The sequence below is a fragment of the Aureobasidium pullulans genome, assembly GCF_000721785.1.
Source record: "Aureobasidium pullulans EXF-150 unplaced genomic scaffold scaffold_47, whole genome shotgun sequence".
In the NCBI taxonomy this organism is placed as follows: domain Eukaryota; kingdom Fungi; phylum Ascomycota; class Dothideomycetes; order Dothideales; family Saccotheciaceae; genus Aureobasidium; species Aureobasidium pullulans.
The window spans coordinates 13,653-36,092 of record NW_021941067.1 but is presented as its reverse complement, the minus strand read 5'-3'; the positions used below and the strand labels follow the sequence as shown (position 1 = coordinate 36,092).

The 22,440-nt window shown below is 45.3% G+C and overlaps 6 protein-coding genes across 6 annotated transcripts; 3 read left to right on the top strand and 3 right to left on the bottom strand.

The window, feature by feature from the left end:
* Positions 1-923: 923 nt before the first annotated feature.
* M438DRAFT_329689 (ABC transporter domain-containing protein) lies at positions 924-3,274 on the top strand (the record flags this gene model as incomplete). Its single annotated transcript, XM_029903260.1, has 4 exons — positions 924-1,013; positions 1,069-1,189; positions 1,242-1,747; positions 1,799-3,274. The coding sequence occupies 4 exons, from the start codon at positions 924-926 to the stop codon at positions 3,272-3,274; spliced, it is 2,193 nt and encodes a 730-aa protein (XP_029754727.1).
* A 24-nt stretch (positions 3,275-3,298) lies between these two features.
* On the bottom strand, positions 3,299-3,975 carry M438DRAFT_285501 (uncharacterized protein; the record flags this gene model as incomplete). The annotated part of the gene is made up of 2 exons (XM_029901531.1): positions 3,299-3,678; positions 3,732-3,975. The coding sequence occupies 2 exons, from the start codon at positions 3,973-3,975 to the stop codon at positions 3,299-3,301; spliced, it is 624 nt and encodes a 207-aa protein (XP_029754726.1).
* Positions 3,976-4,046: 71 nt separating this feature from the next.
* M438DRAFT_307762 (uncharacterized protein) lies at positions 4,047-5,912 on the top strand. Its single transcript, XM_029902314.1, has 4 exons — positions 4,047-4,729; positions 4,784-5,012; positions 5,063-5,222; positions 5,275-5,912. The coding sequence occupies exons 1-4, from the start codon at positions 4,224-4,226 to the stop codon at positions 5,856-5,858; spliced, it is 1,479 nt and encodes a 492-aa protein (XP_029754725.1). The 5' UTR covers positions 4,047-4,223; the 3' UTR covers positions 5,859-5,912.
* Positions 5,913-5,997: 85 nt separating this feature from the next.
* On the top strand, positions 5,998-7,851 carry M438DRAFT_350348 (mitochondrial carrier). The gene is made up of 3 exons (XM_029906608.1): positions 5,998-6,108; positions 6,168-6,208; positions 6,269-7,851. Exons 2-3 carry the CDS (start codon positions 6,185-6,187, stop codon positions 7,745-7,747), a joined length of 1,503 nt encoding a protein of 500 aa, XP_029754724.1. The 5' UTR covers positions 5,998-6,108; positions 6,168-6,184; the 3' UTR covers positions 7,748-7,851.
* Positions 7,701-10,032, bottom strand: M438DRAFT_350347 (kinase-like protein). Its single transcript, XM_029906607.1, has one exon. The coding sequence runs from the start codon at positions 9,634-9,636 to the stop codon at positions 7,954-7,956; it is 1,683 nt and encodes a 560-aa protein (XP_029754723.1). The 5' UTR covers positions 9,637-10,032; the 3' UTR covers positions 7,701-7,953.
* A 9,536-nt stretch (positions 10,033-19,568) lies between these two features.
* On the bottom strand, positions 19,569-21,749 carry M438DRAFT_410147 (uncharacterized protein; the record flags this gene model as incomplete). Its single annotated transcript, XM_029910070.1, has 4 exons — positions 19,569-20,556; positions 20,870-21,220; positions 21,278-21,299; positions 21,581-21,749. The coding sequence occupies 4 exons, from the start codon at positions 21,747-21,749 to the stop codon at positions 19,569-19,571; spliced, it is 1,530 nt and encodes a 509-aa protein (XP_029754722.1).
* Positions 21,750-22,440: the final 691 nt, after the last annotated feature.

Below are 22,440 nucleotides of genomic sequence, written 5' to 3'. Positions count from 1 at the left end.
GCCAAGCCATGCATCACAGCCATCTTCCAAAATGGCATGGTGGTAGGCGCTGTCATCAGCCCTCCCGTACTCTCTATTGAGACCAATCTGCCAGTATTAATGACCTCCATCGCGACTCGCGCTATCCAGAAGTGCCCAGTTCAAGATTGCCATACGAGCGACGTCTTTCTATAAAAATAGACCCCTTCTCCGCGAAGACCCACCCGAGACACAACGGACAAGAGAAATTCTCCGCAGTCCACAAAGGTACAGAGTCGACTCAAGTCACAGGGCTGGAAGCAGTCCATTGTTCACTGCCCTAGCTACCAAGATGTGGTGCTTTCCAACAATAGCTTTTTGCAATGTTTGCAGCAGTTTCTCTGGCTGGACAAGGACACGCCTGCATTGCGATTTCCTGCCCTGAGGTTCAAGTGCAATGGTAACTAATATTGCACGCTCTGTCTTATGGCTTCCCCTGCATATTTTTTTCTCCTAGCTTTCCCCATCGTTCAATACGTATCTCACCAACGGAACTGTCGGAGACAAAGGGACGTCAATCGCTCGGATGAGGGTGCTTGGCATAGCCATCGAATCGATTTGTAGAGTCGAGATGTTGTTCATGCAAGTCTTACAACAGCAGATGGTAGCGTGGTCCAGATAGACAGACCAAACAGGTAGGCCAAATGGATATCTTTTCTTTTATCAAACTTGGTATTGTGACTACCCATGTCATGTGTCTTCTTGCGATCTATAATGCACAAGATCTTCGGTAGGTTCACCTTTTTGGTCACCGCTATAGAGTTTGAGCACCGCAGTGCCTCACAGGGCGGACGGCCACACAAGATACCGCCAAACATGTGGGGACTCCCCAGTGTTACCAGAGTACAAGAAGAGGTCAGATCAAGGATATTTTTGCCTCTGGAAACAATTCATCCACGAGAATCATGGTCGCAGCTAAGAAAGCAGTCCTCAATGTGACCGCCCAGCAAAGTCGTTTTCATGCTCAGACAAAACAACAATCCGCTTCGACAGAGGTAAAGAAACATGAGGAGATGCAAAAAACTAAAAGTCTGACGAAAATATCCCTAGATCACTGTCAAAGACCTCAGCATCACAATTGGAAACCACGAAATCCTAAGTCATGCTGAATTACAGCTACAGCCAGGCAGACATTACGTCTTGATAGGCCGCAATGGTGTGGGTAAATCAAGTGGGTAGACAAACATAATTTCTGACGATTCTCATGCTGACATCCAAAACAGCACTCCTACGAGCTATAGCAGATGGACTCGTCCCTGGCATTTCCGCTCCTGTCCGAGTCTTGCTCTTAGGCCAAGTACAAGAGGACGAAGACAAGGACAGAGATGCTACTGCATCGTCCTCACCAGACGAGACTGTCCTCGAACATGTCTTGCGTAGCGATAAACTACGTGAGAGACGACTGTACGAAGCACGCAAGCTGTCCGAAGCCATGGACAACATCGACGATCCGACTGCGATGTTGAAAGCATACCGTGAATTGACGCACGAACGACTAGAACGTGAAGTCGAAGAGGCTAAGCTTAAAGCGTCAAAGACGAGTGGCGTGATGGGACTAGGAGCTCGAAAAGCGCTTACAACGCTAGAAGAGGAACTGGCTACTGCTTCGTCCAGGCTTGACCATATACACATCTCGAACGGTCTTGATGATGAAGACAGCACTACAATCAAAGAAGAAACACAAAAGGCAATCGACATGCTAGCAGACATACAAGCATCCCTAACATCAGTACACTATTCCCCTCTATCACCCATCTCACCCATACTAACAACTTCCCAGATGGACGCCTCCAGCGCAGAAGCAAAAGCCCAAGCAGTCCTCCACGGCATAGGCTTCTCCCCCTCCCGCATAACTCAGCCCCTCTCCCACCTCTCCGGCGGCTGGAAAACCCGCTGCAATCTCGCATCAGCACTATGCCAACAAACCGACCTCCTCCTCCTAGACGAACCGACAAATTTTCTAGATTTACCCTCTATAATCTGGTTGGAAAACTACATACAGAATCTCGATCCAAGCACTACGGTGATAACGGTAACTCACGATCGCGCCTTTGCAGATGGTGTGGCGGACGAATTGTTGGTGCTGAGAAACCAGATGCTGGAAACATTCAAGGGTAATGTATCCGGTTATGAGATTGCTAGATTGCGGTCGTACAAATACCTCAGCAAGATGCAAGCGGCACAGGAAAAACAGAAAAAACACATCCAAGCGACCATCGATCAGAACCTCAAGATGGCGAAACGATCTGGCGATGATAAGAAGTTGAAGCAAGTTTCCTCGCGCAAGAAAAAGCTGAATGAGAGGATGGGTATGGAAGTCTCGGCCAAAGGTACCAGGTTCAAATTGAACCGCGATAGGCCTGGATGGCATGATAGTTCCCGTGGTTCTATCGATGTGCCGGAGTTTGATCCTCCTGTGCGCATGGCCTTTCCTCTCTTGCCTTCTGATCTACGGTTTCCTGGCGCTCTGATTTCTTTGGAGGGTGTTTGTTTCGACTATCGCACCAAGAGTACGCAAACGCCTATACTACACGACATCAACCTCAACATCCACTTGGGAGATCGAGTGGGTATAGTAGGACTCAATGGCTCGGGAAAGTCTACTCTGGTGTCCCTGATGACTGCGAGCCCACGGGAGAGCCCAGGTGGTCCTGTACCAAAGAAAGGCAAAGTCGAACGACATACCCGAGCAAGGATTGGGCTGTACTCTCAGCAAGCAGTTGAAGAGCTTCAAGACATGGCTTCGACGCAACCCAGGTTGACTGCGCTGACCCACCTCGTGGAGTTTACAGGAGGAAGTGTCTCAGAACAAGAAGCTCGTGGTCTTCTTTCTTCCCTTGGGCTCGTTGGCAAGATTACATCAGAAGTGCCAATAAGTCTTCTCTCGGGTGGTCAGAAAGTGCGTTTGGCCTTGGCCAAAGTGTTGTGGAACCCGCCGCATCTACTTATTCTGGACGAGGTTACTACGCACCTAGATCCGGATACGATACAGGCGCTTGCCCTTAGGCTTCAACACTACAAAGGAGCTATTCTGCTCATTACGCATGACCGCTTCTTCATGCGTTGCGTGATCGAGGGCGAATCACCTAAGCGCACGAGCAGAGGCGATGAAGACGAATCCGAAGAGGATACAGATAGTAGCGAGGATTCTCTTCCGGAGAGCGGGGTCGTATATCGTCTTTTCAAGACGAAACTGAAGAAGCTGGAAGGAGGTATGCAGCAGTATGAAGACATGGGCACGAAGCTGTTATCTTGAGTAGATAGCTCCTTGATATAGCACTCAATTCGGGTTGTCGATCAGTCTCTTCTCGGCCTCTGCTCTTCTGACGAGTTTCTCCTGATCCATGAGTCGGGCTTCCCATTCGGTCCAGCAGTCGTCCATTCCAATGATGCCTAGATGATACCACCTGCCCAGTAGTGCGAGGCTTTGGTGTCGTAGTTGAGCGATAGATAGTTGTTGATCGTCTTGTCTAGTCGCGACGCGTTCGAGACGTGGATGTAGTTCAACCAAGGCGGCCAAGGCAGAGGAGTTCGGCACAGGAGTGTCTTGGAGAGAAGTTAGACGGGCAGCTGTGGCCTGGTATGACGGAGCGTGAGAAAGAACGAGGGCGGCTAGGGCGTCCGAGGTCATGTCAGGGCCATCGTGTTGATGTTGTGATTCTGTGAGGTGGTCAGTCGAGTCGGAGACATGGTGTGCGACAGGCGAGAATTACGCAAGGCGACAATGGCCTGAGCGCTCTTGGAGTCGGACAGGACCGAGTTGAAGGAGGATTGCAATGCTTGTAGTCGGGAAGCGATTGATTGAGTTTGGGTTATAGTTGTGTCGGTAGGCGTTTGGTCGTCGTTGTCGGCAGCGGCAGCGGCAGCAGAACCGTAGAGCAGGAAACGCACGCGTTGCAGTCGCTGCTCGAGAGCGTCTAGCGTTTGGAAGGCCACATCCTGAGTGATAGATGACATGGTCGTGTGATGTTATGATGTTGTGACTGCTTTCTGCGAGTAAAATGACGGGAGATGGCGAGCTTCACAGATCAGGCACAATCAGGGTCGTCGGCAGCGGAGTGCCGCACGGCGTGGCTTGGCCGAACGATAGCGACCGATACAAGAATGTCTTGCCTTCGCAAACTCTCTCACGCTATGTTTTGTCGCTGCTGAGGTCAAAGTCGCCGGCTCAGTACGCAAGCCCACCACTCGGACGAGGACACAGAATGTCTGGTTACGCCTCAATCCGCTCTGCGCAAAGCGATACTTCATCCCGGCCCAACAGTACCGCCAGCATGTCGCGCCGTCCACGACGTAAGGAGAATGGACACCACGGCCAGGCCAGTTGGCTCAGCAGTGTCATCAACCTCGTCAACACCATTGTTGGCGCCGGTGTGCTGGCCATGCCCTCCGCTCTGTCCAACATGGGCATCTTCCTCGGCATCTTCGTTATCATCTGGTCTGGCATTACCTCCGGCTTCGGTCTCTACCTACAGACACGATGCGCAAGATACCTGGATCGTGGAAACGCCAGTTTCTTCGCTCTGAGTCAAATCACATACCCCAATGCTGCCGTCATCTTCGACGCTGCTATCGCTATCAAGTGTTTCGGTGTCGGCATCAGTTATCTCATCATCATTGGTGATCTTATGCCAGGTGTCGTCCGCGGTTTCACAGACACCCCTGCTGCTGAATACCTGTTAGACAGACACTTCTGGGTTACTGCTTTCATGTGAGCATATGTCCAATTGTTGTCTCCTTGTGAATCTCCCTAACTTGCAGTCAGGCTCGTCGTTATTCCTCTCTCGTTCCTCCGAAGACTTGACTCGCTCAAGTACACCAGTATTATTGCTCTCATTTCTATTGGCTACCTCGTCGTCCTGGTCGTTTACCACTTCGCAAAAGGCGATGATATGGGTCTCAAGGGTGACATCAGTCTCTCGCCCGACAAGGGTATCGTCCCCGTCTTGGCCAGTTTCCCTGTCATTGTCTTTGCCTATACCTGCCACCAGAACGTAAGCAGCATCCTTGTTTCCATTTATCCGTCGTGTTCTCATTCTAGCAGATGTTCTCCATTCTCAACGAGATCGAGGACAACAGCCCCTTCAAGACGGGCTCAGTCGTCCTTGCCAGCATCGGTAGTGCCGGTAGTATTTACCTTCTCGTGGCAATCACTGGCTACTTGACGTTTGGTGACAATGTCGCCGGCAACATTGTTGCTCAATGTGAGTTCCACCGCTTATCTCCTGGTATGATTCGATACTAATATTGTCTCAGACATTCCTTCTGTTGCCTCGACAATCGGCAAAGCAGCAATTGTTGTGCTTGTCATGTTCTCGTATCCTCTGCAAGTACACCCTTGCCGTGCTTCGGTCGACGCAGTACTCAAGTGGCGCCCAGCCGGGCGTAAGCAGCCAGACTATGCTTCAGCTAACGGCTCTCCCTCTCGCTCAACTCTCCTGAATCCTGCAAGCAACGCGCAAAGAGGCCGTGGTGAGATGAGCGATAGACGTTTCGCAGTCATCACAACAGTCATTATTATCCTGAGTTACATTGTGGCCATGACCGTTTCGTCCCTGTCGGTCGTGCTTGCCTACGTTGGCAGCACAGGAAGCACATCGATCAGTTTCATCCTGCCAGGCTTGTTCTACTACAAGATTTCATCGCCAGACTCGCCGCATCACCAACGATTGCTTAAGGAGGACGATGATGAAGAGGCGGACGGTGAAGGGGAATCCGCAGCAGGTGGATGGAACAGTGGAAGCATCTTGCGCAAACTCAGTCTGGCACTGGCAATCTACGGATTCTTGGTCATGATAGTTTGCCTGATCACCAACACATTCTTTGTTGTTGCCCACTAATTTAGACATGAGTTTTACAAATCAAAAATGAGATTTCTCCCATGGTGGAAACACTTTCACATGCCTCGGTCCAGACAGTGACAATGACGAAATCCGGGGAAGGATGTGGGGTGACATGCGAGGTGCATGTCCAAGGATCAAAAGGCTGGAACAAAGGTGCCGCCTCTTTCTGCATGACCTCCGCAGTATACCACAAGTCAAGTATCATTGCCCCGCAGAGCAGGGAATCGACAGAAGAAGTCGATAAAAGGTGCGTCCTGGTCGTCTCTTTCCTCAGCATCTGAGGTGCCCTGCTGACTCCTACTGTAGAAACATCCCTGCACACCATGTCGGTCTACAACAGTCAGCTGGTAACAACCCTCGTCAATGCTATCGACCGCTTAAACTACTCTGCTGACTATGGTTCCGAGGATGCCTTTGAGCTCTACCACAAGATTCAAGAGCACAATGAGCGTCAAGGCTCTAGCACCGATGGCATAGGTCTCCCTGCCCTGGGCCATGCCCTAGCAGGCTCTGCCGGTACTGCCTTGTCGCATCTCATCCTCTATCCTCTCGACCTCGTCATCACCCGTCTCCAAGTCCAGCAACAACTCAAGACGCCTGGAGAAGCTCCCTCGGCAGCAAAAGAAGCCGACGATGCCGAGTACACCAGTCTCGCCGACGCTGCTCAAAAGATATACACACATGAAGGGGGTCTACAAGCTTTCTGGAATGGCTGCGCGACAGATACGGCAAAGAGCGTCATTGACAGTTTCCTCTTCTTCCTCGCCTATACCGCTCTCCGCCAGCGCCAACAGAAAAAGCTCAACACCAAGTCCCTACCCATCTTCAACGAACTAAGCGTAGGCATTGCCGCCGGAGCTCTGTCAAAATTCGTCACAACACCCATCCAACAAATCGTCACCAGAAAACAAACAGCTGCTTTGATCGCAGCAAGAGACAAGACGTCAACACTCCCACCAGGTCTGGCCTCTCAACTCAGCATCAAAGACATCTTCCTCCAAATTCGCAGCGAGCGCGGTCTCAAGGGCTTCTGGGCAGGCTACAGCGCAAGTCTGATCTTGACTCTAAACCCAGCATTAACCTTCCTCCTCCAAAACCTACTCAAGAAGACACTACTCCCTCGCTCTCAACGCGAACACCCAGGTCCCAAAGCTCTCTTCCTCATCGCCGCAATGTCCAAAGCTACAGCATCTACTGTAACTTATCCATTCAGTTTGGCGAAGAGCAGAGCACAAGTTTCCAAACCCATGGCAGAAGAAACCCAACGCCAACCTCCCTCATACCTGGAGAAACCAGATCTATCTTCCGATTCCAAAATCACCGCAAAATCCAAAAAAGTGCTGCGGCTAGTCTTCTTCCAACAATTATCCCAACTCGCCATCATCCGCTCCCTCAAAAACATTTACCACACCGAAGGCATCAAAGGCCTCTACAGCGGTCTAGACGCCGAAGTGGTAAAAGGTTTCCTCGGCCATGGGTTGAGTATGGTGTTGAAAGAGCGCATCCACGTCTTGATCATATCAGCTTATTACATGCTGTTGAAGGCGATGAAGAAGTTCCCGGAAGATTTGGGAAGTGTGGGTGAACAGGCAAAGGGGGAATTCGAAAGGGTTAAAGGTGCGGCGGTGGGGATGGCGGAGAGTGCTGTCGAGGTTGGTAGGGAGGCTGGTCAGCGTGTGCAGAATGTTGGTGAGACTGTTGTCGAGGGTGTCAAGAATGCTGTTGAGAGTGGGAGTAGTGGTGTCAGTGGGACCGTGCAGAGTATGAGTGGTGGTGTGAGTGAGAAGGTGCAGAATATGAGCAGTGGTGTCGGGGACCGCATCCAGAGCGCCAGCAACTCCGTCGTCGAGGGCGTCAAAGGTGTGATCAAGACGGACGAGTTGTGAGGATTGAATTGCCTTCATTGTTGTCACGATGTCACGACGGGGATAATGGTTCACAGTACTAGTTCTTCTTTTATTTTGTAAATTCTTCTTTCTTGTATTAACCAAATGCATTTGCGAATTGAACTTGTTCTTGTTTCCTGAAACAAAGGCTAATGATTACATAAAATACGGATGCAATGATAAAAGACGCTTCTCTCTCAACGAATCTATTGGTATGAGAGGAAGGTGCCGGTGTTGGTCGTGTTCAAAGGAGGTCTTTGCGGGGCTGAGGAAACACTGCTCTCGTTGATGTTGGTGAAAGAAACGGGAGCCGAGGCATCCTGGATGGTAATGGTGTTGGTGAAGGGAGTGGGCTCCATTTTGTTACCGGTTGATCCGACGTTTGTGTATGAGCTCGGGATGGCCGTGGTCTCTGTGGCATCCATGCTCTTGAATGGAGTAGCGGCCACATTGCTCTGGATAGAACCATTGCCACTGAAGGGAGACGGAGCTGCGGTATCCTGGAAGTACGAGCTAACGTCCTTGAACGGAGTGGGCTGCAAGGCTGAGGTTGAGGTTGAGCTGTTCTCGACGCTCTGGAATTGGGTTGGCTGTACGGCTGACGTGCTCGTTTGAGTAGGCTGGGTAGGAATGGCAGTAGAGGCAAGGCCTGCTTGCTGCTGCTCTGCCGGCGCCGTCAATTTGGCGTCAGGCACGTACATCTTCTTGACAGGTACCTCGTCTTCCGCGCTGTGATAGCGCTTCTCCGTCATTGCGGGTCTGGTTTGCTGCTGTGTCTGACCAAGACCAAAGTAATTACCTTGGTCCTGCTTGTTGTTGGATGCCTCTTGCTTTTCTTGTGCTGCAAACTCATCCGGTGTGGCACGCTTGGGGTCATACTCGAGGAACTCAAACTCAGGAGGGGTGAAGCCAGAAGCGGCTACTTCTTCTGCTGTCTTATCGAGCCATCCACTCTCCAGGATTTGATTCACGGACGGCCGCTGATAGGGGTCGGCCTTCAAGACCCATCTGAGAAAGTCGACCTCACCGTCCTCCAATCCTCTTTGTCGCAAGAGCTCCCACTGATCGCCCTTGTGTTTGGTTGGATCGTTCTGGGGCAGCGGTACGCTTCCGTAGACAGGTTCATTTTGTAGCTTATAGTCGTTTGTCAAAGCACTCTTGACAGCGTCCTCTCTTTCTTTCATGCCTCCGCTCTTAGTGTCGAGGTCGTCGTAGAGGCCGGTCTTCGAGAAGCGAGTACGGGCTTCGAGAAGATGGCAGTAGATGAGGGCCCAGCCCCATACGTCGACTCGTGAGGTGATGTCGCCTTTGAGGTAGACTTCGGGAGCACGGTACGAGATGGGTTGGACTTTGCCGTTCATGGGCTCCATAACGAGACCTAGATCACCCAGCTTGGCCTTGAGATGATCGTCCTTTCCTTCCGACTCAGCGTTGAAGCCGTCGACCATGATGTTTTGAGGCTTGAGGTCTGCGTACACCAGGCCTTGAGCGTGAACATCGCGCAGGCCCACAAGGACGTCCTTGGCCACAGTCTTGATCTCGGCTAGCGACATGGGTCTCTTGGTACGAGCACCCCAAAGGGTCGTTTCGGTGATCTCTAGGACGATCATTGGTGGATCTCCGGCCTTGAGAGGGGGGATTCTGTCGAGTTGTTGTCGGATGGCTGGCGAGTCTTTGAAGACTTCGTGCATGATCATCTCGTTCTGGAAGCTGGGCCATCCTGGCTCTGTGTCGACCTCGCCGGGCTCTTTGATGACGACGACCTGAACGGGCTTCTTGGGATCATTGCTCTGCTCGACGGCAGTCCAGACGTTGCTTTGGCCTAACGGGCTGACTGCTAGGTACTTCTTGCCCGTCTCGCCCGTTAATGTTGCGCCTTCGGAAAGCATTCTATCGTGTCAATTGGTTGTGATGGAAATACGTGGGTGGATTGAGATGTTTGAGGTGGAGGAGGAAAGTCGAGAGACAGTTCAGACACGTAAAGTAGTTGAAGGTGTAACGAGCTTTGCGAGACAGGCAAACCACAACAAGCAACCGGTTTTTGCGTCATCAGATGACGGAGTGGTTACTGAGCGACTCCAACTCAGCTGAGCATGGGTGTTTTCCCTGCTTCAACTCTGCTTCCAACAGTAATGCCACAACTCAATCGAGCCTTCCGTCGCGTCTCTCTGATCAGCACTCGTGAGCAGCAACTATTCCCGGTACCTCGACCAAGGTCCATGCATCAGGCACCTGCAGCTAGAACAGATGGAAGCAGATGACAGCCCTGTTTCGAACCGCCGTTTGGTGCTTTGTCGAAACAGCGTCAGAGGCTCAATGCTCAACCCCACAAAAATCGCCATGACGCCAAGAGAGACGCGTCGAATAGGGGTGTCGTCCTTACGGTAAATAACTGGTAAATCAGCACGGTCAACTTACTCGGTAAATAACCTCCAAAATGCGTAAATTTACGCAAGGGCCTCGTCACCCCACCTTAGTTGCTTGGTTTTAGAGGCCTCTTAAGCACCATGTCGTCTATATACGCTCGCTCGACCATAGATCCGACGTGCTAACTAAGTTATTATAAGTATTAATAAGGCCAAGAGAGAGGGTAGTTCTTTGAGGGTTAAATAAATAGTCGCTCTAGCTCTTAATGTCAGTAATTGGCTTATGCACCATACCTCGCGTTACTTACTTTAAAAACATATAGTTCGATGCCTATACTAACTTAGAGGGCAAAGAGACTAGTCGCTATCGTTACTGCATTAATAAGTGCTATTCTAGAAGCTCTACTAACCGTAAGGGGTCGCATCTTAAGGTCTACACCGCCTTCTATGCCTATATTAATGATCTTCTTAAAAGGCGCTTCTAAGGCGATGTCGAGGCGAGGTTAGATCTTAAGGTAATTCTAGCAGTCTATATTAATGCTGCTCGCGAGGAAGTGCTAGATAGTAATAAGGAGCTAGATAACAAGACGAGACGTACGAAACTAAACCGCCTATTCGCGTTAGCAATGCTTTAATCTAGGATACCATTCTACTTGTTTAGTAATAAGGCATAGAAGGACCTATTTAGGGAATTAGACTATGCACCGCTAGGGCAAGAGAAGCTATCTAGCGAGCTCTTAGATAACGCATATGCTAATATAAAGAAGAAGGTAGATAGGATTATTAATTCTTAAGGTATTAGGTGTCGACTTAACTTTATTAGCGATGAGTCTAATGCTTTAAATAAGGACCGGATCATAAACATATCTATTAATGTTAGCGAAGGATAGGCCTTTCACCTAACCACTTATAATACTAGATCGCTTAAATAAGACTATAAGGGCCTATATAAGCTCTTAATCTCGAAGATTAAGGCCTAGATCGGTAAGGACTTGTCTCGTTAGAGCAGCCTCTATACTAACACCTATAGCACCTAAAGGGTAGTCTATAAAGAGCTTAGGCGACATGCTAAGACTACTTATATATAGGCCGTCCTCTATAATGCTTATAGGCTTTAATTGCTAATTAAAGACGCATTCGTCGATCGGAGGACTCTAAAGGCGATACCCTTCTATAAGGTCGGTATAGCGCGCGCTTAAGCGGTAAGTAAGGTATTTCGAGGAGCGAATAAACTGCATAGTTTACTAGTTAATATTGCCGCGGAAGAGGGCTTAAAACTACGCGCCTTCGCTCTATTAGTAATTACTCGATAGGGAACTTAGTTCTATGTTGTTAACGCACTTATAGTTAAAAATAGTGCAGTCCTAGCACACTTAGAAGAGTTGCAATTCTGTTACAATACGGTAAGGTTCTGTTATAGATAGGTCTATAATAGGCTACAACAAGTGAGGGGATGACAAGGTTAGCTTAGCATCCTAACGTCTTAGTAGAGCAGGATGTTCTTAATAGATTACGCCCATAGTTACTCCTCTTCTCTTTAATTAATCAATTACATAGCTATATACTGTTAGCTCGCTTTCGTTAGCAAAGGTCGCATCTCCACCTTCAGTTAATTCTATAGGCTCTAGGATTACTTCCTACCGCTAGCTAGAGTATTTTATGCACCCGTTGCACGTCTTATTTTAACTAGTTATAAGCCCGGGTTTTACATAATCCCGGAACCTATGTAACTTGTTAAGGCTCTACTAAGAACAGTAGGAGATAAACAAGAGGAGAGAGACTATAGTAACTAGGATACATAGTCACCTATTACTACTAAGGCAATAGAGAAACTTAGTCACCTATCACTACTATAGCAATAAGGATACACAGCTACACACATACATTACTAAGGCAACTAGGATACTTAGTAACCTACATAACTATAGAAACAGAGACATATAGTTACCTATTTCTACCCTTTAGACAACTAAACCTACTTAGGCAATTTCGCCTTAGTTAAGTACTTTTAGAAATCTATCCCTTCCGCTAATACACACCTTTAGCATATAATAAGTTAACTTGCAACTAACACATTAGAAATTGCAACACGATAATAGAAAGAGAGCTTAATTGCAACTACAACTATAACATCTTTATAAGATGGATTTAGTAGATAACTANCAATGTAGATAAATGGTTCATATAGATGAGAGACTAGCTTAAAGCTAAAGGGGTCTTCTAGACTATAGAGGGTACATCTACACCCCCTATAACACCTCCTACACCTACATCTATTATAGATAGGGTAAAGAACATTTCCCTTTAGGATCTACCTATTAGTAGAATAACTAACGTTACACTCTTTAGACAAAAGGATGCAAAGGCTAGATACTACATTAGATTATCTCTAAATGAATTTAACCTTAAATTAGTTAAAGAGGAAGAGACTTCTAAAGCTATCTAGGAGAGACTCTAGAAGAAGTATAAGACAAGACTTGCATCTATAGGCAGACAATACCTAGTTAAATTCTCTACATTTAAGATTAATGCATCTACTTCAATTAATGCTACCTAGCAACAAATCAATACCCTAGGCAAGAAGGTTGTTAAACAAAGACCTAAGTTGAAATCTCTTAACTTAATTGAGTCTAGAATTTAGCAACTACTTGCAGCACTACCTATTAAGTATGCTGCATATAAAGTAGGAATTAATGCTAGAGGAAAAGTTGATCCTAAAGAAGTCCTACTTATTCTAAATGAGGCATAGGCAACTATTAATCTAGAGGCTACTCACTATATAAAGAAGCCTTACTAGAACAATAAGTCTTCTTTCTAGAACAAATCTTCTTTCTAGAAGAGAGATATACCTACTAGAGCAAGGAGTCCTTTATAGAGAGATAGATAAAGCTATCATCTATATGGTGCACCTAATTACTAGATAAAGTCCTATAACTACATCTCTATAGTTAAGGCTTATAGTAGAAAACTTCGAAGAGAGCATCTAGATAATAAGAAGTTAAGTAAGTAGATATCTTCTTAAGGAACTAAAGTTGCAAGACTAAATAAGGAAATTAAATACCTAAAGAAATCTATTAAATAGTTGTAGGGAAGCAAGTTTACTAAGGCTTATCTTATAACATAGACTAAATTAGAATCATCTAACTCTAGTTTAGACAGCCTATCTAGAAGTAATTAAGAAGAACTAGAAGTTAAATTCGTAAACCTAAGCAAGGAAAATGTTAGTACTATAATAGTAGACTACTAGATATCTAACTCTAGCGCAAGTTCTTATATAACTAATAATTCCTCTCTCTTAAGTAAATTTCCTACAACTATAAGACGAACAACAATCGCTATTAGTGGAGGGAAACTCTTTTTAACAAAGAGAGGAGTTATAGATATAATAGACTATAGAGGAGGGAGATTTAGATTAAAGGATGTTTTGCTTGTTCCTAAACTTAGAGTTAATTTGCTTTCTAGGAGAAAATTGTGTAAAGCCGGTTTAAAAGGTAGCTTTAATTTATAGAACATGTACTACCTTAATAAGGATAGTAACATTATTCTATATGTAAAGGAGAGAGGAGGAATCTATATCCTAGATTCCATCTTACTAAAGCTAGCTTAGATAAAATCAAATCTATAGGCTTTTATAGCAACTTAGTCCTAACTAGATAATCTACTTAAAATAGATGTTGTAGTACCTGCAACAATTGCACCTAAGGCTCTACCTTCTATTTAAGAAGAAGAAGTTAAAAGTGAATCTAATGCTAATGCTACTAATAAGAGAGATGTTAATAACTATATGCTATATTACTAGAGATTTGCCTACCTTAGACCTACAAAGATTGCAAACCTACATAAGGTTATAACTATAGCTATACTAGTCAAAGTTGTTAAGCACATATGTTAGACTTATACACTAACAAAATTCTGTAAGTTAAAAGGTAAAGTATTAAATAGAAAGGAACACCCCCTAGAAAGGGTATCTATTAATACATATAGACTATTCCCTACCTCTAGAGAAGGCTTCACCTAGGTAATGGTTATTAAAGATAACTATATAAGAATGTCCTAGATGATTCCTATTAAAGAGAGAAAGGAATGCCCTAATAAGCTTGTAACCTAGAAGACTTAAGTTAAGAGATAGTCTAGACATCTTCTTAAGAGTGTTAGACTTAATAATGTAAAGGAACTAGTGAAACACTTCTCTAGACTTAAAGAATAGTATAGAATTAAAGCTTAGATAACAATCCTATACACCTTAACATAGAATGGTCTAGTTAAGAGGGAAAACTAATAGATTAAGAATGACATAAGAGCCCTTCTTAAGGATTTAGGTCTACTAGTAGAGTTCTAGGTAGAAGCCTATTAAGTAGGCATCTATATTAGAAATCGGACATTAAATGGACTAGTCATTAATGATCACCTTATAAGCCTATATAAAGCTTTTACTAGAAGAACCCTAAACATAGATCACATTAGAGTCTAGGGTTATAAGGTTCATTCCTNAGTAGAGAGAAACCCTCGTAGTAGACCTAGGATTAAGAAAGAAGTTCTACTAGAGCAAACTATAGCATAGGGGAATCTAAAATTAGTAGGAGTTAACTAAACTCTATAACAAGATATGGATACTAGATAAGATAATCCTACTTAGAAACCATCATTAGTAGGAGTAGATGAACTGCCTAAATCTAATAGAACTATAAGAAGTTCTACCTAGAAGGAAGCTATAACTAAAGCCCCTACTAAAGTTCCTATTGTAACAACCCTAGTTGTAGCAACACTAGTTGTAGGAACTAAGGATACATCTAGTTACCTAGAAGCTATACTAGTAGAGAAGCCTAATGTTAATATTGTCATTACTAAACTACCTAGATTTGATAGGAGTTAGTACAAGTACATTACTAATCCCTACATTAATGAACAAGTTTAAAATAGGAAAAGGTCTAGAGAAGAAAGTAATATAGACTATTTAGAAGATGAACAAATGGCAAAGCACTATAAGGCCTTGTTTTCCCTTCTAGCCTTATTAGTGATAGATAAGGATGTGTTACAAGATAAAGACTATTAGTTAATAACTAAATATCTTCTGTAACAATTCTAAGAATCCTATTTACTATAAGAGGATAAAGAGGTAGCATTTGTTGTATAAGGAAGAATGGACATCCCTATTCCTCTTACCTATCTTAAAGCAATTATAGACAAGATATAGGGAGAAGGGTAGAGAGAAGCAATTTAAAATGAATTAAATGCACTTGCTACAAATAGTACTTTTAAGATTACCACTCTACCTATAGGCTACAACATTGTTTCTAGTAAATGGGTCTTTATAACAAAGTTCAACACTAATAGCTCTCTAGATAAGCTTAAGGCAAGGCTAGTTACAAGAGGATTTTCACAGAAATTTAGAGTTAACTATAAGTACACCTTTGCACCTACTCTAAGACATAATACTCTAAGAATCTTCTTTATAATAGTTGCAATCTAGGATCTTAAATGCCACTCTATTAATGTTAATAATGCCTTTACTAAATCATTCTTAAAGGAAGACATTTATATGAAGGCACCTCCTAGAATAAATATACCTGCTAGCCAATGTCTTAGAATCTGTAGAAGTCTATATGGACTTAAACAGGCTACAAGGGACTAGAATAAGAAGTGTGTTCTTAAGTTGCAAAAGCTAGGCTTCATGCAATCGGATGCTAACCCCTACCTATTAACATATCCTAACAAGAACCTAATTCTCCTAGTTTATGTTAATGATATCCTTATTGCCTTAGTTAATTAAGAATATTAACTAGTTTAAAGCAGAATTTGGAAGAGTCTTTAAGATTAAGGACCTAGGAGAAGTTAAGAAGATCCTAGGAGTATAGGTCACTAGAGATAGGAAGAAAAGAATTGTTAAATTAGATTAAGCATACTATATTAGAGATATCCTCTCTATGTATAGTATGCAATAGGACAAGACAAGAAAAACAAGCACCCTAATAAATGGATATAATTCTATTAGGCTAGTAGAATAGGCTAATCTAAGAACCGATTAAAAGGGATATTAGACATTAATTAGGAAGCTTATATATCTTGCTATTTTAACAAGACCTAACATTTCTTTTGCTCTTAGAAGACTAAGCTAGTACCTAGGAGATCCGGCTAAATTCTATATGTCTGCTGCAAGGCATATCCTTAAGTACTTAAGATTAACATAAGATTAAGGACTTGTATTTAAAGGAATGAACCGGCCTAGACTAGTAGGGTACTCTAATCCTAACTTTGCTTCTATAAGATCTAGTAGGTTATTAATTCTTAGGAATGTGTCTATAGTTGTAGATAGTCCTATTAGCTAGATGAGTAAGAAGCAGAAATCTATAGCTACTTCTACAATAGATGCTAAATACATGGCTATGTATGTAGTAGCAAAACAGTCATAATAGATTACACTTACTCTAAGGGATATAGGCTCTACCTATCTTATAGGAGAAAGCGCATTCTAGCTAACACTTAAACAGAAAATGAAGTATATAATTACTTCCCCTATTCTTATTAGAGGAGATAATTAAGCTACCCTTAGTTTAGTAAGAGATGTATAGATCTCTAATAGGTTAAAACACATTAATGTAGCCTACCATTACTAGTGGGATCTCCTTAAGATGAATAGGCTTAAGGTTAAGTTTGTAGGAACAACTAACATAGTTGCTAATAGCCTTATAAAGCCATTAAATAAGTCTCCATTTAAGAGGTTTATTAGTTTACTAGGCATGTAGTAATGTATGCACAGTCCTAAGTAGGAGAGTTAAAAATAGTGCAGTCCTAGCACACTTAGAGGAGTTATAATTCTATTACAATACAGTAAGGTTCTGTTGTAGATAGGTCTACAATAGGCTATAATAAGTGAGGGGATGATAAGGTTAGCTTAGCATCCTAACGTCTTAGTAGAGTAGGATGTTCTTAATAGATTGCGCCCGTAGTTACTCCTCTTCTCTTTAATTAATTAATTACATAGCTATATACTATTAGCTCGCTTTCGTTAGTAAAGGTCGCATGTCTACCTTCGGTTAATTCTATAGGCTCTAGGATTACTTCCTACTGCTAGCTAGAGTATTTTATGCACCTATTATACGTCTTATTTTAACTCTTATTAAGAATAAACTACTACTCGAGGTGCTTACTCGTCGCTATACTAAGGTGTTCCGCAAAACTAATACTAGCGTAGTAGCCTTAGCGATAATTAAGAGTCCTTACTTCTAGCTCTAGATAGAACAACTATATTAGTAGCTAATACCTCTCTACTATGCGTAGGTCGCTTCTAAAAGCGACCGATCGACTATCGCTATAGTATTACTAAGGTAGAGAGATCTAAGAGCTAACCTCTACGTAATTAAGCCTCCTCTTCCTTATCTAGACGAACTTTTAAAGAGGTTTAATAGCTGTTTAGAGACTTAGACTTATAATATCCATTACGCTGCTAGAGCGCTCGATTATTCTAATGCTAATGTCGCCGACATGCTAGTAGACGACTATCTACGCGTAAAGCGATTCTTTAAGAAGTACGTCCCTATTAACAAGTAAGATAAGTTCTTTAATGACTTAAGCTTCTTTAGAAGGCGTAAGGAACACTTCTTAGATGCGTATCTATAGACTAAAACTAGCAACCTAGAGGTGTTCTAGGACTATGTCTTACCTCTTACACCTACTATATTAGAGATAGCGCTTCGACTGTTCTCGATACCGGCTAATTTAGTTCCCTCTAAGCGCGCCTTCTTAACCTTTAGGTTTATCTAGAATTCCTTCTACACTAAGATAGGAACAATTAAGACCGACTAGCAATGTTATGTCTATTCTAACTCGCGAGCAGTTATACGATAACTATAGCTTAAGGGTTAGAAGCGTAAGCTTAAGAGGAAGAGGATAGAGATCGTAAAGTTAGAAGGTACAAAGAGGAAGAAGTTACGTATAGAACACCTCGCTATCGTAACTAGTTAGAAGGACGTACCTATTAGCTATTAGAACATAACTACTAACGCTATAGTTAAACAGTAATAGGCCGTATCGGCGCTTGCTCTAAACGACAATACACCTCTTCCTAATCGACAGTCTTAACTCTCTTAGTCTTTTTAACCCTCTTAACCCTCTTAGTCTTCTTAGTCTTAGTAGTCGACTTAAGGACCATTATAACACTCATTATTCTATATACACCCTATCCCTTCTACTTAGTAACACCCTTACTAGTACCCCTCGCAACTATCGACATAGGGCATAAGTTAAGAATAAGCTATCTATGCCGACTAATATCGTTGTTTAAAGTAACTCGAGGAGTATATATAGTAGTAGTAGTAGTAGTAAGGTCGTCGATACATTAAAGTAGAAGACATAGATAATAACTCTATTAATCTAGCGCTATATAGCAATGGTAATTACACGTAGATGAACTAGTCTTTGTAAAAATGTCAAATATTTTGATTGATATTTACGACCTACCTATGACCCCTCAAAATGTCGATTTTATATGAGGAATGGCCAGAATTTGGGGTGCTGAGCGGGCGCGTCATATCTCGCATGGTAAACGTCATCCGCGGCGGTAGCCGCTCGTTACTTTACTTACCGCACGGTGCGACTGACAGTTATTTACCAAAGTTCACTGACATGTTCGTTACCTCTAGCACCCCTACCGAGGAGCCCTCGGATGCGCTTTTGGTTTCTAATTTTACCCGCCGTGCAATCGCCTTTTCGGATCGACTTGCCAAATCACTTCTGCCACCCTGTTCCTGAACTGCTCCGCCGTCTTTTCCTTGAATGTCAGGGTCGCCACAACAAGGGTCACTACTTGGAATACTCATATATCCATCTAACTGACACTCCAGTCGAGCTTTCGACTGGCCACAAAGCAGGTACCAGCCTGCCAGGTGACGCGTCCACGCTATCAATATAGTGCTGAACCAAGTTCCAACATCATGTCAGGCAAGCAGTCATGTCCTTGTATTCCTGTTAGAACCGGACCATCAGTCACCAGACTCAAGTCAGTTGATATGGATTTATCTAAAAACACCTCGGCATGGTCAACGACACGCAGCATGCACTCATCGATCAGTCCAATTAGTATTTAAGCTTGCGGTCTCACGCATTTGACTACCTAGACTTCGAGTGGCACCAAGCTTACCAAAAGCACTATATCAAGAAGCCTTGGATACGCGATGCGATACAAGTCAAAATCACGGACATCATTCCTTGGACAGTAAAGCCATGTGTGTCAAAGGTCAAAAATCTCTCATATCGATTCCTAGCTATCATTATACTATCAAAGGAGGGCATTGCGTCTGTCGTTCGTGATATACCATTTGGACATTCCAGCTCTGCCGGTCAAAGCCTTGCACTAGCAATACTGGAACACAGTCGTGATTGGGTCGTCTTTTGTTGCTTGTATATGTCAGTGTCACATCAACGTAATCATTGAGACAGTTGAACATACATGCAACAGCTTAGAGTCTGCTTCCGTTGACGACTCTGTAGTCGACAGCGAGCTCACGACCTTCGTCGTTAAGAACGAGAACTCTGATGCTGCCACGGCCCTGGTCGAAAGCATCGGTGAGACGCTGCAAAAGGCTGCTCTGGTCAATGACGGGAAGACCCTGTTTGACATCGCCAGTCTCGGTCATGGCAACGACTTGACCATCGTCACGGATGTCAAGGACACGGTACTGCTTGAAGACAGGTCCGTACATCTGCTGGACTACCACCGAAGGGGAAGGGTTGGAGATGAACGAGGATTCTTCCTGCAGCTGCTTGGTGAAGAGATCGACACCGAGGTAGCGGTGCTGGCCAGTCTGAGAAGAAGTGGTGATGCGGATGACCTGGCAAGGGCGACCCTGAAGGTAGAGCAAGTCACCAATGCGGATGTGATGGCAGGGGATAGAGACAGCACTGCTGGGACCAGAGCGGCCAGCGGAACGACGGGGAGCAGGCATGGCGGTTACGGTTTCACGTTCTTCGATGACTTCCTCGACGGGCTCAGAGTGGTGGTGATGGGGGTGTTGTTGGTGATGACGGGGTCCGTGGATGGGGTGGAGGATATGATCAGCAGCGCGGTGGAGTCCGTCACGGAAAGAGTGATATTGGCCTTCGTCGTCGTAGTATCCCATGTCAAACTTGCGTTTCTTGGGAGGGTCGACGGTAGTACGTGTCTCTGTCTTGACTCGTACTTCCTCTTGAGCAGGAGAGGCGTGGTAGTAGTCGCGGACTGAAGTGGTCTTAGGGTAGTCCTGGACGTAAGATCCAGATGTGGTCTGAACGTAGGAGTCCTGAACTATGGGGCTAGTTTGGCGGCGGTAGTCACGTTCAGTAACGTCGACTTCTGATCCGAGGTGAGTGGCAGGACCGTGGGTAGTGCGGTACTGGTGGTCGTAGGCCTTGTCCTGGACGTCGATCTGTGCGTCGACGTAACGTTGATAAGGTTCACGATAGCTGGGACTGTCAGTGGTACTCAGGTATTGGTCTGAGCGAAGAGGGGAAGCAACGGTGCGGGAAGGGGAGAGTCAGGTCAAGAGGAGGATATGGGTGAATGCAGGAAGCTTGGACGAGCAGCATGGACACCCCAGTTGACATGGCAACACGCTAGTAAGTGGAGAGGTGGTTCATGTCACTGCTTTAGTGTCTGAACCGCCCGACCCGCCCGCACGTGCCGAAGCGAGGTGCTGGCAAGGGAAAAGGCGGTGGAGTGATGCTGATCTTGCTTGCGTGGAGAGCTGAAGACCGGAAGCGAAAGAGAAATGCTGCGGCTTACCGATCCTGTTCAATGTTGACTCTGGTCTGTCTGGTAGGACGAGACGTGCGATCTTCTTCGTAGATTTGGACTTTCTCCTCTCTGCGTACCGGTTGACGGTAGTGGTCCTTTTCGGTTACTTTGATCTCCTCTTCAAAGCGGCGGGACGGAGCGGCCTGGGATGAGGTGTAACGAGTTTCGTGACCTTCCCGTCCGCCGTGCGAGCTGGAAAGGTTGACCTGCTCTTCGATCTTGAGCTCCGTTGACTGGGTGACAGTATCGCTCCTATACGAGGACGGGAAGACTGTAAGGCGTGAGTTGGGCTCTGAGTGAGTACACGGAGTGTAGAATACCACTGAAGGGAATGGGGACCTGCAAGCTCTCAGTCAATGGCTGGACACCCTATTCAATACATCGGCATCTACTTACTCTTGCTTCAAAATCCAGCTTGCTGGATGTCAAGTGTTCTTTCTTGAAAACCTCACGAACTGTCCTTGAACAACTCGGAAGGAAAACAAGAACGAACGAAAGGTCCTTGTTGGGGTTGAACAGAGGTTGGAAAGCGGAGTAAGGAGGAAGAAGATGCTAAGGTGACGAGGGTGATTCGTCTTGCAGGATACTAAATGAACCGGGAAGACAGCAGGGTGGTTGATTGACCTTTCATTCGACCTGCATCTGTTTGTTGTCGCTGTACCCGCCCGTTTCCAGGTGGATATAAAGGTTAGTGCGAACTGTGACCCGCCATCTGGGGTCTTGCTTTAATCACCGAGCCACTCGGGTGGTTTGCTCCTTCCTCGTTCAAGTCAGCTCGCATCGAGATGTGCCATTTGTTGGCTTCCGCAGCCACTTCAGCAGGATGTGCGCTGTGACTTTCGTGCTGCCCAACCATTGACCCAGCCATCCCAGTGATACGATGCTAAGTCAATGAGTGATTGCAGGTGCCATATCCCAGCCCTTGTCTCTGTTGCACCGTCGATCTCTGCAAGGCTAGTAAAGGTCCGAGTGTTCCGTCAGCGCGCGAATTCGCTCGCAAGCGCTTTGGTGGCTGGGTGGCTGAATTGCCAGGCACAGTTGGGGCAGGTTCCCATGCCGCACAATTAATTTCATTTTCCAGAGATCATAGAATTGCTCTGCTCGTCAGTGTAGAGAACTGGAGTCGGCCTTAAGCTTTTTATATCTGACAACGGCTCTACAACATTGTTCGCTGGACCGTCGTCGTTTTTTGTCTGTTGTCGGCTCAATTCCCCCACAAAAAAGGCAACCGTGCATGAACAGGTCACTCCCAACGGTTGTGGGGAGAGCAGAGAGCGCTTTGCGGCTTTGAGGTTCTGCTCTGCAACGCTACCATCCATCCGCCAACTTCGTGCTCGTAAGCCGCGAGCATGTAATGATACCTAGCAGGCCAGATACGCAAGCTGCTCAAGGGATTAAGGCAAGCGGGCATTCCTGTGAAGTCATGGCAACTCAAGTTGGCGTCAAAGACGATCAGAGCGATTGTCACAACGCCATGGATTCACCACAGTTTGCCTGTACCATCATCTCGATGGTTGGTGGTAAGGTCAGGCAGCTTCTGATTAAAATACAGCGACAAC

Bases quoted from the DNA above. Each gene is read 5' to 3' on its own strand.
- M438DRAFT_350347 (XM_029906607.1), bottom strand. From the start codon at position 9,636: ATGCTTTCCGAAGGCGCAACATTAACGGGCGAGACGGGCAAGAAGTAC.
- M438DRAFT_350348 (XM_029906608.1), top strand. From the start codon at position 6,185: ATGTCGGTCTACAACAGTCAGCTG. The intron at 6,209-6,268 runs GTAACAACCCTC...TATGGTTCCGAG, and splicing joins CGGTCTACAACAGTCAGCTG to GATGCCTTTGAGCTCTACCA.
- M438DRAFT_307762 (XM_029902314.1), top strand. From the start codon at position 4,224: ATGTCTGGTTACGCCTCAATCCGCTCTGCGCAAAGCGATACTTCATCC. The intron at 4,730-4,783 runs GTGAGCATATGT...ACTTGCAGTCAG, and splicing joins TTCTGGGTTACTGCTTTCAT to GCTCGTCGTTATTCCTCTCT. The intron at 5,013-5,062 runs GTAAGCAGCATC...TCATTCTAGCAG, and splicing joins CCTATACCTGCCACCAGAAC to ATGTTCTCCATTCTCAACGA.